At 35.9% G+C, this 13,688-nt stretch overlaps 1 protein-coding gene across 1 annotated transcript in view; it reads left to right on the top strand.

Moving 5' to 3' along the window:
- Window positions 1-13,688, top strand: part of MINDY2 (MINDY lysine 48 deubiquitinase 2) — a 69,093-nt gene that overhangs the window by 46,621 nt on the left and 8,784 nt on the right. The window contains exons 6-7 of the mRNA XM_070421852.1: window positions 3,226-3,368; window positions 12,841-13,014. Coding sequence (XP_070277953.1) covers window positions 3,226-3,368; window positions 12,841-13,014 — 317 coding nt within the window. The remainder of the gene's footprint in view (window positions 1-3,225; window positions 3,369-12,840; window positions 13,015-13,688) is intronic.

The following is a 13,688-nucleotide window of genomic DNA, read 5'->3' as shown; positions in this document are numbered from 1 at the left end:
AGAGAGAGAGAGAGAGAGAACGAACCATTGATGTGAGAGAGAAATACGGATTGGTTGCCTCCACATGCACCCTGACTGGGATCAAACCTGCAACCGGGTATGTGTACTTTTGGTGCATGGGACGATGCCCAATTAACTGAGCCACACCAGCCAGGACATAAGCACTAAATGTTTAAACTTAATACCAACAATTCTCCTGGGTTTCAGTCTTTCCCATAAGTAATTTTGTCCTTGAGAAAGTCATTCTCTCTGAGCCTCTGTCCTGTTCTATAGAAAGAAGTCAAGAAAGACCTTCCTAGTGTTGAATTTTTCAGAGAGAATGTGCTGTATTTCCATTGAATTTTTGTGTCTTCTTGAAGGATTTGTAGATGCATATTGGGTGAGTGAATTGTGGGAGGCCCATTTAGAAACATCTTTCTGAAGGAAGGGTTTGGTAACGCAGCAGTGGTACCTCTCAGCACAGGCATCTACTTACTTTTAAAATGCTATATAATATTAAGTGCTTTAGTATATAACACACCCATTCTACTCAGTAATTTAGTACTTAGCAAAGTAATAATAGTAATTGAGGGAGGTGACTATTTCTAAATGTATAAACCTCAGAAGTTGCAAATGTGCTATACATTTCCTTTGGCTGTGGCCTTCTATATAACAATTTTGCATTTCCCTGCCTGCCTTACACAATTCTTTGGAACAGTGTGATATATGGATAACATTTTACAACCACTTTGCAGCTTGACTTGGTGTGGCTTGGTAATAAGGGTGAGGGATGGAGAGTAAGTGGAATAAACCTATACTCTCCAGCTGCCTTGGCCCTTCCAAGTTTATTTTCAACTTCTTGTTGAGGTGTCAGTTTATTAACACCCTGTATTTGCACCTCTCTGCTCACTTATGAAACTTTATTTAGAGCAGCGGTCGCCAACCAGTGGTCCGGGTACCACTGGTGGTCCGTGAGATTCGAAAGGTTGGTGACTGCTGTTTTAGAGTACTCTCTTCCCCCCTATTGTTTCTGAGACTTTTCTTCTTCAGAAAGGGAACAAAAGGAAGAAGAGAAAGATAAGAAGAAGAGAAATACAGGCTTTTAAAATATATATACAGTTGATTTTCATTATTCCCAGTAGTTACGTTCTGTAACAGCGAATTTCAATCTTTTTCATCTCATGGCACATATAAACTAATTGCTAAAATTCTGTGGCACGCCAAAAATATATTTTTTGCCAATCTGATATAATTTTCATTCATTCATACTGGATGGCTATTGTGTTGGCTGTTATCATTTTTTTACTTGACAATCTAAGGGAAAAGAGGTCAGTGCCTCTGATTAAATAGTCAGGTATTGCATGTTTTTGTTTTGTTTTGTTTTTGTTAATCCTCACCTGAGGATATTTTTCCCATTGCCCTTTTTCTTTTTTTTTTTCAAAGAGAGTGGAAGGGAGGGAGGAAGGAGGAGAGAGAGAGAGAAAGAGAAACATCAATGTGAGAGAGACACACATGCCTCCAGCATGTCCCCCGACCGGGGGCAACCCAGGTACATGCACTTGACTGGCAATCAAGCCAGCGACTCTTGCACAGGCCGACACTCTAACTGCTGAGCGACACTGGCCAGGGCAGGTATTGCATGTTTTAAAAATTCTTGAGCACACCAGTTGAAAATCGCTGTTCTATAAAGTTGCTATGAACACTGAATTAGTGAATACTAAACCAGTGCTCCTACGGGAAACACAAGATTAGGTTCTTGTGAGCCTTTAGTCACAAGCTTTTCATCAACTGATAAATATATAACCTTGTTTAATGTGCATTTCTGTTTAGAGACATCTTATTCAATATACTATATGGTTGATTCAGTAACATTAAATGCATGGCAAACAGCACTATAACTCACCTGGACAAAGCTATAAAAATGTGTGTATTCTCCATAGGCACATCACAGACTTTGTGCACTTAGGAGCACCAGTTAACACTCCAGCATCACGCTTGGGGGCCATTTTACACAGTAAAAATCACTCCACCAAAAGCACAAAAATGTGAAGAATGTGGCACTCCATAGACTGTGAAAAGGACACTTGTTCACAGTATGAGAGCTGAAACAAGGCCTAGTGTTGCCTTGTTTGATCTCAGTGGGGAATGTGCATGTTTGGTGACTCAATTTTTTATTTTTTAAAATTTTTTTTTGTGACACAATTTTTTGCAGCTTTGCACATATCCAGGAATGACCCTGAAAGTGCACAGCAAGTATTGATTTTGGAGTTAATAAATTTTAGCTAGTAGGCAAATTTGGTCATTAGCAAGGATCAACTATACATGTCTTTTAAATTAAATCGCAGAAAACTTGTGTATTTCTTTATGTTTTGAAAACAAAAGAGATCACTTCTATTTCTGAACTTGATATAGATGGATGGATGGATAGATAGATAGATAGATAGATATAGAGTGGCATATGTTGGAGGAGATTAGGATAAAATGGCATCAGTTATCCACTGTTTTCTCTTCATTTTTATGCCTACTTTTAGTTTTAAGGCAAGAATTGAGCAGTTTGTGAATTTCAAATTATCTGGGACCTTTATTAAAATCTTAAGCAACTCAATTTGTTAAGACTACTTTTAATTTTGGAAAACCTATTATTGGGGAAGGAGCTGTTGACATACATATTTTACTCCTATGCACTTTAAAAAAAATTTTTTTTTATTGATTTCAGAGAGAGGGATAGAAACATCAATGATAAAAGAGAGTCATTGATTGGCTGCCTCCTGCATGCCTCACACTGGGGATCGAGCCTGCAACCTGGGCATGTGGCCTGACCGGGAATCGAACCGTGACCTCCTGGTTCATAGGCCAATGCTCAACCACTGAGCCACGCTGGCTGGGCTCCTATGCACTTTTTAAATTGCTAACTCTTGCCTTTTTGTTTTAGTGGGTTTTAGTTTTACTGTATCTATGTGTTTTGTTGCAAGGTGCCTGAAATCCTTTTTGGAAGTAGGTAAAGTATATATAAATACATTAATTAATAAAAAGAATTTCATGTGACTGTTTTCTTTAGGATGGGGATGTCTATAGACACATCTTCTAAAATAAAAAGGTAGAATCTCCAATTTGGGGCCATCATGTTATTGTAGGAGAAGTTTTATTCTGACTGGCCTTTCTTCATACTTTAACACAATGTAAATAGAAAAACTTTTTTAATTTTGAAATTATTCTTCCATCTAATTTTGTGCATTGGTTCCATAGGCTTTGTAGCTGAGCAGTTTCTAAATAACACAGCCACTCAACTGACATACCATGGATTATGTGAACTAACTTCAACGGTTCAGGAAGGAGAACTTTGTGTGTTCTTTCGGAATAATCATTTTAGCACCATGACCAAATACAAGGTATGATATAGAAATAACTGTTTGTTAATTGAAATTAAAGGAACTTGATTTAGAAATGTCTTATTTACTTCAAAATAAAAAAATTTAGCATAATATTCCTTAACCATCAAATTATGAAGGTAATTATTAAATACTTTTTTAGGATAGAATGGATTAGCTCAGTGATGGCGGACCTATGACACGCGTGTCAGAGGTGACACGCAAACTCATTTTTTTGGTTGATTTTTCTTTGTTAAATGGCATTTAAATATATAAAATAAATATCAAAAATATAAATCTTTGTTTTACTATGGTTGCAAATATCAAAGAATTTCTATATGTGACATGGCACCAGAGTTAAGTTAGGGTTTTTCAAAATGCTGACACGGCGAGCTCAAAAGGTTCGCCATCACTGGATTAGCTATTTAATTGTTACTTCAGAGGCATCTAAGGCATTGTTGGGAAAATGGTTCAAGACTGGAATAATTTTTGTGTACAAATAGTAATTTTGGCATAGGAGGAGATTTACAAGAAAAATATGGCATGAGACTAAAAGGACAGATTTGAGGAGTGCCAACATTTAAGGATTAGCTAGAGGAGTATGAACTAGCAAAGGAGACTGAGAAAGAAAAAAATAAAAGGAAAATCTAAAGAATATAGCATCATGTAAGCCAAAAGGGAGATAGTGTATCAAGAAGAATGGAGATCTCAGTTATTAAATGGTGGTGAGAGAATACTGGAGAAGAGTCCATTAACGATATGGATTTCATTGGTATCTTAGAGAATGGTGGCAGCAGGAAAAACTCAGTTTGAATTGGTTAATAAATGCTTGGGATGTCAGAAACTAGAAACAGATTAAGCACCTCTTTGAAACAGTTTGGGAGCGGGCAGAGACATAATGGCTCATAGCTGTATTGGAATCCAGGGGGTGTTTTTTATTTTTTAATATGAGAGACTTAATCATGTTTAAATATAGACGGACTCAATAGAGAAAGGATAAGGATTTAGGAGAGGGGTGTTTGATGTTGGGAGGCTCCTAAGAGAGTGCAAAAGGATAGGAATGTTCACAGGTGAAGGAGATTGACCCTTGTTTTAAAAAAGACCTCTTCACCCCTAGCTGGGTTGACTCAATAGATAGAGCATCGGCCTGCACACTGGAGGGTCCTGAGTTCGATTCCAGTCAAGGGCACGTGCTCAGGTTTCGGGCTCAATCCCCAGTGTGGGGCATATGCAGGAGGCAGCCGATCAGTGATTCTCTCTCATCATTGATGTTTCTGTCTATATCTCCCTCTCCCTTCCTCTCTGAAATCAATTAAATAAAAAAATTTTTAAAAGACCTCTTCATTGTAAAGGAGAGAAAAAATGGACTATGAGTATAGCTACAGGGAGATTTACAGATGATTTGATGACAGGAAGTAGAGGAAGTTACTGTGAATGCTTTTGTTTGTTATGTGGAAGGCAAATCATTTACTGAGACTGAGTGGGACGGTTTGGTTTCATAGAAGGAAAGTTTGAAGTAGTCTTTATAGCATGTGGGAGAAAGCCGTAACGAGAGAAATTCAGAAGAATCACCAGACATTGTTGGGAATGGTAATTATTACTTGTGTAATTTTTTTGCAGGAGTATCTGTCAGAATACATTCATGGAGAAGGTGGCTAGTTTGTTATTCTAGATTTGGGACTTTGTAAATGGGTGCAACAAAGAGTAGAAGAGCAAAGAAATTCAGGGACATGATGGTATTATGAACATGCTGATATTGTCCAAACTTATAAATATTGTATAGAGCAAATAAAATACTATCCTTCATTAAGGTGATCTTATTTATATAGAAGGGATAAGTGGGAACAACTATCCTGGTGGCCAGTCACTCGGAGAAATGCCATTGTTTACTATATTGACAGCCAAGCTGAAATAAAAACAAAAAACACTGTTTTTTTGTTTGTTTGTTTGTTTTTTGTTTTTTTTAAATTTTGTGTTATTGCTTAAAGTATTACAAAGAGTATTACATATGTCTCCTAGGAACACTGTTTTTTCAGTTTTGTTTTGTTTTGTTTTTATGAAAAATTGCAAACTTACAGAAAAATAACAAGACTAATTTAATGTGTGCCTGTTATACTCATCTTTTTAAACAATTTTTACATGATACTATTTTCATCTTTTTGCTTATATTTCAATATACATATTTAAACAAGAACATTTCCATTCAAATAAATCACAGTACCATTGTTTCATCTAACAAAATTAACTATAATTTTTAATATAATCTAATACCCAGTCCATATTCAGAATTCCCATTTGTCCCCATGTAGTTTTATGGTCGATTTGTTGAAACCAGGCTCTCATCAAGGACCATGCATTACATTTGGTGAATTAACTCCATTTTAATATGATGTAAATCTTGTTTTTTCCAGGGGTCTTATGGGCCTTTGTCCTATTTATTTATGCCCCCACTATAATCCTCTCCATCCTATTTCCTACATTCCTATTGGACCTGGGGTGGGTCGGGAACCTGGTGGAAGGGGGAGTGGTGGGAGGACAGGGACATCTGTAATACTCTCAACAATACAGAATTATAAAAAAAAAATTTTTTTAATTAAAAAAAATTTTTTTTAATTTAAAAAAATTTTTTAAAAAAAGAACTATAATTCCAATCCTAACAGTCTTTAAATAAGACACTGCTTTACTTCTGGCAGAGTACCCAGTGAGTACATTACTTAGAAGAGTCAGAGACACTTTTCCCTCCTCATTGATCTAGCAACTAATTAACTGGATTTACAATAAAATCTACACTTCTTTGGCTGTTGCTGTAGAACTAGAAGCCCTAACGGAACAATTTAATAAAACTTAGGAAGGGGTTCCTCCAAAATAGTATCAAGCCCTAGCCAGTTTGGCTCAGTGGATAGAGTGTCGGCCTGCGGACTGAGGGGGTCCCTGGTTCGATTCCGATCAAGGGCACATGCCCGGGTTGCAGGCTCAATCCCCAGTGTGGAGAGTTCAGGAGGCAGCCTATCAGTGATTCTCTCTCCTCATTGATATTTCTATCTCTCTCTCCCTATCTCTTCCTCTCTGAAATCAATAAAAATATATTAAAAAAAATAAAAACAAAATGGTATCCATTTGCTTACTAAGGAAATATGATGGAAAATTGTTCCCTTGTTTTGTTAAACCTATTAAACATTAAAACCATTATTCTCTACTACTGATTCCTGGGTTGTTTGAGTTTTTGTAGTTGTTTATGAACTTGAGGGCCAGGGAATCTGTGATCTAATAATGATACAAGTAAGAAAAAAAGTAGAAAGCTGCTTTTTCAAATAAGGTAAGGCTACATTTAATACTGCATTAGATCTTCATAATGTCTTTTAACATTGCACTTTTGAAGATTTTAGGGTCATTTTATGCATTCATATTTAATGATCACTTTACTTCCTATCTTTCTGATGAACTATAAACATAGTTCATCCCACAGAATTCAGATATACTTTCAACAATAAAATAAATTTAATATCTGGATAGAATATTTTTTAATCCCCACCTGAGGGCATGCTTAGAGAGAGGAAAGGAGAGAAAAATATTGATGTGAGAGAGAAACATCATTTGGCTGTCTTCTGCACATGCCCCAACCAAAGATCGAACCCACAACCCAGGCATGTGCCCTGACTGGGAATTGCACTGGCCACCTTTCGGTGCATGAGAGGATGCCCAACCGGCTGAGAGCTACTCTGGCCTAGCTGGATAGAATTCTTTCTACTACTGATAAATGGTGTCTGTAACTAGGGGCCTATAATAATAAATTGACAATCAGTCATAAATATCTACAAACTTATTATTTTATTAGTGGAGCTTATTTGTATTAGAATTTGCGAAAAGCATCTTTATGCTTTCTGGTACCCATATCATATATCATATATGCCCTGACTGGGAATCGAACCAGCAACCTCTTGGTGCATGGGATAACACTTAACCAACTGAGCCACACCAGCGGGGCTCCATAGACTTTTTATTAGGCCTTTTGCCATTACAGAGTCACAATGGATGTGTTGATCAAATTGACCCCCGCCCTCCGGTATAATATCTACCAATCAATCTCACATTTTCTAACTGTCTAACACAGTATGACCTCCTATGGTTTTAGTTGCACAGCTTCTCATGACATTTTCTCTGACCACAGATACTAATTGACTTTCTGTTGAAAAGTCCTCTGATCATTCCTAGTTTTGTGGTTTACTATTCCTAAACTCTGGGCAAGTACCTCTGCTGTTTCCTCTATTACTAGCAAAGTAATCAAGTCCAGCTCTTGTTAGTTATTAGTTGTAATAGCACTCTCCTTAATCCTTGATTAAACTATTCATCCCTCATCTGTCCATTGGCAGCAAATACACACATCTCCAATTTCTGCTACCACTTGTTACCTTGCTCCATGTACTTCTACTTAATCTTATACAATTGAATTGGACAGATCATCATGGCAAAACCACACTGAGTATGTTCTACTATGAAGATGTGTGCTTTTTATCAGCATAACTAGATTAGTATCTGAAAGCAGCAGGAGGAGACCCTACTAAGAGAACGGATGTTCTCAGGGCCGTTCCTCTGGTTCTAGATGGTGAGGTGACTTTTTATACAGGCAGGAAACTTGACAGTATAAAAGTGAGTTTTAAATAAATTACCTTTTTCCTAGAAACATTCTGTTTTGCTTCTCATATGATCATGACTAATTATTCTATCTCCAAGATCTAGTTATCCTGTTTTATTTTATGATCCTCCACTTCTCCAGTACTTTCTACTTGCTCTCAAGTAAGATAGACTACTGATTCCTTGGCCCTCGATTGCAGATCACCTAGTTTCTAGGTCTTTGGTATATAGAATGACATGTCTCCCTCTTGATCATTCTTTTATGAAGTATCAACTTTATGTCCACGTCATAATTGTTCCTTCTACCTGTTGGCTTCAAATTACTGACATCTCTCTGGAGTATATTCAAAACCAGGGTTTTTGAGGTTGGCTTTTGTTTGTTTGCTTTAACTTTCCATTTAGAGATTAGAAGTGAAGATTAGTTTAGGAGAAGATACAATTGTAGATAAGTACTAAAGCCATGTTAAAGAAATAAATTTGCCCATTCTCTTTCTTCTTTGACTAAGACTATAGTGGGAATTTTGTTTTCCACAGAAGACTACATTTAAATAAATATTTATTTAATTTAGTTATTTTTAAAAGGTGGTTGATGCATCAAAAATTGTTACTTTCGCCCAAGTGGTGTGGCTCAGTGGTTGAGCATCAACCTATGAACCAGGAGATCAGGGTTCGATTTCTTGTCAGGGCACATGCCCAGGTTTCGGGCTCGATCCCCAGTGTGGGACTTACAGGAGGCAGCCAATCAATGATTCTCTCTCATCATTGATGTTTCTATCTCTCTCTCCCTTTCCCTTCCTCTCTGAAATCCATAAAAATATATACTTTTAAAAAAATGGTCACATTTTTTATTTTTATTTTTTTTTATGGGGACAGTGGATACAGAAATGTGGAAAAAGAATAAGGAAAGTAGCCCTAACCGGTTTGGCTCAGTGGATAGAGCATCAGCCTGTAGACTGAAAGGTCCCAGGTTCGAGTCCGGTCAAGGGCATGTACCTTGGTTGCGGGCACATCCCCAGTGGGAGGTGTGCAGGAGACAGCTGATGGAAGTTTCTCTCTCATCGATGTTTCTAACTCTCTGTCCCTCTCCCTTCCTCTCTGTAAAAAATCAATAAAATATATATTTTTTTAAAAATAAGGAAAGTAATAAATTCCACAGTACAGGCCAAGAGATTTATCTTTTTCTTTCAAATAGGAGACAGGAGATAGATACAGAAACTGAGATAAATTTAGGTGATATTTATGAATATAATACTTTATATTTATTAAGCACCATGTGTCTTGCATTGTGCTAACCACTTTATATTCATTATCTTATTTAATTTGCACAACTCCCCTATGAGATGTGAATATTATTACTCCCTTATTACTTTACAGCTGAAAGAACAGGCCCTAAGTTACTTGCCCAAGACCACTCAGCTTGTAAGCAGCCCCAACCTGACTTCAAGCCCACATTTTCAACAGCTTTACCTCTCTGGGTAGATGTATTTGTGGATGAGATTTATGTTTGTTAAGTAGGAGTAATATTCATCTTTTGGTTTATAAAATATCTTAAAAATTTTCTGATCTTAATGTCTCTATATCACTTTATGAGAAAAGAAAACTAAAGTTCAAAGGTATTAAGTAATTTCAGTCCAAACTAGTTAACCAAAACTATTCAGGCAGTGCTTTTCTCCATATTTTAATGGCTGGAATTACTTAATTTTTTATTACATTTGCCAAGTTTTATTTTATCAATTTATAATTTGTGATGATATTCTCACTATGTTATTCATACTCTGTATAGAACTAATTTATGATGATATTACCAGTTTTCTTTTGTTATCCAATTGCCTATTTTATAAAATGACAAAAATTATTTAATGTCATTTCTTTATCATTTTTATATAATTTATACACTTTATACATTAATAAATAATTTAAGAATTTAATACATGCTTTCTCTATTATTTTTTATGAAATTAGTATTTTAGAGACTGGTGAATGAGATTAGAAGGAAGATTCAAAGCTTAGAAAAGAAAGCTTTGACTAGATAATGCAGCAAAAGTGATTGTGGGTATAAAGGCAAAAAGTATTCTTGATGGTAATTTAACTGTAGACTCTCGGGAAAAATGGGCCTAAACTGTTCAGTACTATACTAATACATACTTTGCTATTCTACACTGCAATTTATACAAAGGAACTGTTGAGTAATAATCAGCATTGTTGACAGTGGACCAGTTACAGACCTTTTCGATAAATGTCAAGATCTAAAAGAGGAAGAAATTGAGGCTGATGGTCCTTGAGAAGACAGGTCAGTTATACCAGGAATGGGATACCCTTTAGATAAAAGTGTATAAATATTCATATGCGCTGGATGATAACAGCTTTAAGGGAAACCCTCCTAGAAATTACCTACCCTAAAGTGTCATTTGGGAAAAAAATTATTGATAAGATTATGGTTCTTCCCCTAGCACACAGCCAATCATTATATGATCTACATAAACTAAATTATAAAACCTAAATATTGTATAATATAATGGTATGTTGAAATGTATTATGATAAGTGTAAACAGAAAGATCAGATCTATTCAGTAGAAAATTGGCTGGAAAGAACTTTATTTTTTCTCTTAAATTATCCTAGGACAAGGTAGACCCTAACTGGGTATTAAAAATAGGTTAGATAATGATGACCATGGCTCTGGCTCTCAAGGAGCTTGAAATGTATTCAGAGGGATGAGTAAGTAAGCAGGCAACTACAATTCATTGTATAAAGTGGAAAGAGCAGGTTTCTATGGAATCATGTAAAAGGGGCACCTAATACCAGATTAAGGTAGGATCATTACTTTCTATGATATGAATCCTCAAGCACTTAGCATAGTGCTGAGCATATGATGGGCATTTAAATATTTGGTGAATTGAAACATATCTGATTTTTTTTTTAAAGTATGAATCTGGAGTTAATTTTTGATTAAAACAATGTCTTTAAACTTTATATCAAAATGTTTTTCTTTATAAATACTTTCCATATTATTATAGTAATTTCAATCACTATAAATCCATCGCTATCTACAGCTAACTCTTGAATGTAACTGCTAGTAGACAACAGGAAAGAGTTTGTGCTTTAGGAAGAGCTATGTCCTACAGTGCTGGACATATAATAAATGTTTAAAAATAATTACTTAGTTTTTAAAGCTTCAGAATTAATTCAGTAATTTCTCTACCCACACCCAACCTCTTTAAAGGAATTTCTTATTCTTAACTTATTAAGATTAATTGTGATGATAAGAGAGAATATGCAAAGTATGGTCAGCTGCCTAAACTGTTCCCCATTGATCAGCTGCCTCCTGCACACCCCCTCCTGGGGATGTGCCCTGACTGATAATTGAACCATGACTTCCTGGTTCATAGGTGACGCTCAACCACTGAGCCAAACCAGCCAGGCAGGGGCAACATTTTTAAGTTTTCTCTAATGCCTTATATACTTCTTCTAGAAAGAATTTCAGATGAATTCCAAAAACATTTAGAACAATAGTAGCATCACTGAAATAAGTTAATATTCCCAAGCAGAAGCACTTTTTTTTTAAAATTAATTTCAGAGAGGAAGGGAGAGGGGAGAGAGAGATAGAAACATCAATGATGAGAGAGAATCATTGATCAGCTGCCTCTTGCTCGTCCCCTACTGGGGATTGAGCTCAAATCCTGGGCATGTGCCACTGACTGGAATCGAACCTGGGACCTTTCAGTCCTCAGGCTGACGCTCTATCCAATAAGCCAAACCAGCTAGGGCCCAAGCAGAAGCACTTAGATAACTTTTGTTTTTATATTTAAGCTCTGGTAATAAACACTGTATTAACCAGTAGGAACTTTCAACAGGTAAATGAAAGTGATATCTTTGGCAAATCTGAAGAAAAATGGCATACAATCCTTATGTGTATACTAGGGACACTTACACATGATTGGAATCAGAACTAATACATATGAAAAATTAAAGATCAATGCTAAATTCTTTGGTAGTGACTATTAATATGAGTTCATTGATTGATTCAATAAAGTTGATTGATTCAATTTTATGAGTACACTACACTAAGGGCCAGAGATATAAAGATTAAAACATATAGTCTGGGGAATAAGGCAGAAAAACACAATTATTGTATTCAGTGCTACAATAGAAACAGGTACAAAGTACTGTTGGTACAGAGAAAGGAAACATTGATATGGATTGGATTAGCCATATTGGCTTATGACTATAGGCAGAGTGATATCATTTTATTATAACTGTGTCTTATTTATTACCTGATGTATTTTTAGGAACATGTATAGTATTTTTCTATTTTGTGAAATGAGATTGTAACCCCCCCCCCCCCGCCCCCAAAGGCTATTTATAAGTCATTTACTTGTTGAACATGCCAGGAGCTCCTCAAATTATAGTATAATTTTTCATTATACTATAGTGTACCAATTATAAACTATATTCAAAGCCAGCTAGATTTAATTCAGTGAGCAAATAATATATCTACTTGGTCTACTATTTATTATGTTATACAGATCTAACTAGTAGGAGTAATTAATATGCTTTATGCATACAGATTATAAGATTTCTCTTAAATATTAATTAGTTTTGCCTGGCCAGTGTGGCTCAGTTGAGAATCCTCCCATAACCAAAAGGTCACCGGTTTGATTTCGGGTCAGGGCATACACCTGGCTTGTGAGCACAATCCCCAGTAGGGGGCGTGCAGGAGGCAGCCCATTGATGTTTCTCTCCCTTATCAATGTTTCTCTCTCTTCCAATCTCTCTAAAATCAATAGAAACATATTAAAAATAAGTATTAACTAGTTTTTACCAATTTATCAGTCTTTTTTTCTTTTGTTATTTCTTATTAAGGGTCTACTGTATTTGCTGGTAACAGATCAGGGGTTTCTTACTGAAGAAAAAATTGTTTGGGAAAGCCTTCATAATGTTGATGGTGATGGAAATTTCTGTGACTCAGATTTTCATCTGCGGCCTCCTTCAGATCCTGAAACTGTATACAGAGGACAACAAGATCAGATAGATCAGGTAAATTTGTTTATTTCTTCATATTATTTAAAATGTTCATTCCTTTCAAATACAAATTTAGTTATCCAAAACTTTTGAACAAAGATTTATTCATTTATATACTTATGTAATTTTTCTGACACTTCCTAAATAGATAGGTCGTCATTCTATATGCATATTAATTGTACACTTTGGTTCAGAAGGCCAGATCATAGAGAACTGTGATGGTTATGGTAAAGAGTTTGAATTTTATTTCATTGTGGTAGAGAAGATATGCCAGGTATATCACATGGAAGTGACATGAACTACTTCACCTTTTTAAAAGGTTGTGAGGTGGAGAATACAGAGGAAGGACACAGGTATAAGTAGAGACTAGTAGTCCAAGCAAGAGATGATAGAGATGAAAAGATGAGCACATGGTTGAGATAATTTTGGCTAATTAGAAAACGTATAAAAGAGGGAGTCTTGAAGATAGCATGCACTGGATAAAGTGTAGGTGAGTAGAAAGAGTAGATTAGTGAGTAGAATTCCCATTTAGAACTGAGACAGATAAGATTTTTAAAAAATTGATTTAAGAGAGAAGGGAAGAGAGAGGGATAGAGAGATAGAAACATCGATGAGAGAGAAACATTGATCAGCTGCCTCCTGCACACCCCCTCCTGGGGATGTGCCCTGACTGATAATTGAACCATGAC

This window comes from Myotis yumanensis, unplaced genomic scaffold, assembly GCF_028538775.1.
Source record: "Myotis yumanensis isolate MYYU_CA2020_CCGP unplaced genomic scaffold, mMyoYum1.0.hap1 SCAF_1, whole genome shotgun sequence".
Taxonomy (NCBI): Eukaryota; Metazoa; Chordata; class Mammalia; order Chiroptera; family Vespertilionidae; genus Myotis; species Myotis yumanensis.
The sequence above is the reverse complement of the archived record's forward strand: the minus strand, read 5'-3'. Positions and strand labels throughout refer to the sequence as shown.